The sequence below is a fragment of the Seriola lalandi genome, unplaced genomic scaffold (assembly GCF_002814215.2).
Source record: "Seriola lalandi dorsalis isolate HSWRI2012SDOR001 ecotype SW California unplaced genomic scaffold, Sedor1 jcf7180001975956, whole genome shotgun sequence".
Taxonomy (NCBI): domain Eukaryota; kingdom Metazoa; phylum Chordata; class Actinopteri; order Carangiformes; family Carangidae; genus Seriola; species Seriola lalandi.
The window spans coordinates 1-1,275 of record NW_019446622.1 but is presented as its reverse complement, the minus strand read 5'-3'; the positions used below and the strand labels follow the sequence as shown (position 1 = coordinate 1,275).

At 38.6% G+C, this 1,275-nt stretch overlaps 1 protein-coding gene across 1 annotated transcript; it reads left to right on the top strand.

The window, feature by feature from the left end:
- Nucleotides 1–4: 4 nt before the first annotated feature.
- Nucleotides 5–974, top strand: LOC111656066 (microphthalmia-associated transcription factor-like; the record flags this gene model as incomplete). The annotated part of the gene is made up of 4 exons (XM_023407638.2): nt 5–53; nt 162–218; nt 492–567; nt 761–974. Coding segments are annotated over 4 exons (381 nt in total), but the record flags the coding sequence as incomplete, so codon positions are not given.
- Nucleotides 975–1,275: the final 301 nt, after the last annotated feature.

Genomic DNA, 1,275 nt, shown 5'->3' with positions numbered 1-1,275 from the left:
GGTCAGCAACTCCTGCCCTGCTGATCTTCCAAAAATTAAAAGGGAAATTACTGGTATAGTAACACACTGGTACAAACATATGTCTTGTTTTTGTTCAGGAAAACCTTTATTTTTGATTGATAACATTTCATGGTGTAAAACACTTTGAATTTCTTTTTCAGATGCAGATGCCAAAGCGCTATTGAAAGAAAGGCAGAAGAAAGACAACCATAACCTCAGTATGTCAAGCTTTATTTACCACTATTCTGAGCACTTGCACTTCTCTGTTGAATCTGAATGAAATAACAGCATGAATGCAGTCAGATTTCAAATTTGAAATGTTCTAATCACATTTGTGCACTTTTGCCTGTTTAAACTCCAGGACGACCCATTTGATCTCTCTGTCCGCTCATGTACATGTTTACTAAATAATGCCTCTTTAGTGACAACTAATTGTTGGAGGGAAGGTTATGCGTCTTCCCCTGCTCATTCTTACTTCTCTTTTTTTGCAGTTGAGAGAAGGCGGAGATTCAACATCAATGACCGCATAAAGGAGCTGGGGACTCTAATACCCAAGTCAAATGACCCGTAAGTAATGTCTACTTTTTCAGGATTTTCATTTTCTCCTGCAGAATCACGAATAAAGTTATGGTGTATGAATTTCAATATTGAGTCCCTGCAACTGTTGTGCAGTAAAAAAATTTAATCTTGTTTTCTGTTTCTGTGTTGTCTCCATTTTTAAATTCTGCTATGATATTCACTGATATGACAATGACGACAGTGAGATGCGTTGGAATAAAGGCACCATCCTGAAAGCTTCTGTCGACTACATCAGGAAGTTACAGAAGGAGCAGCAGAGAGCCAAGGACATTGAGATGCGACAGAAGAAGCTGGAGCAAGCAAACCACAGTCTAATGTTACGCATCCAGGTCGGTATTTGTTGGTCAGATGTGTCAGTACGTAGCATGTCCAAGACTTGAAATAGAATAGCTATATATTGTTTGACTAGGTGTGAGAGTTTATTTAAAGTTGAATTGAAATGCACATGTGCACCACAGGCACAAGTGTGACACATTTCTGCGCATGAGAGAGATGTTAAGAAAATGTGTGGTGGGAATCTGCATCCTGTGCAAAGATTTGTTCTACTGAGTCATTGTTGTAAAGTTAGCATATAACTAAACCTGCCTCTATGTGGACTTCATGCTGTGATCCTTAAATATTTATGTTAATGTTATTAGGACATTTTTACTTAGGATAGAAGCGTCTCACACCAGGCCAGCAGGTCAGATTGTCTTA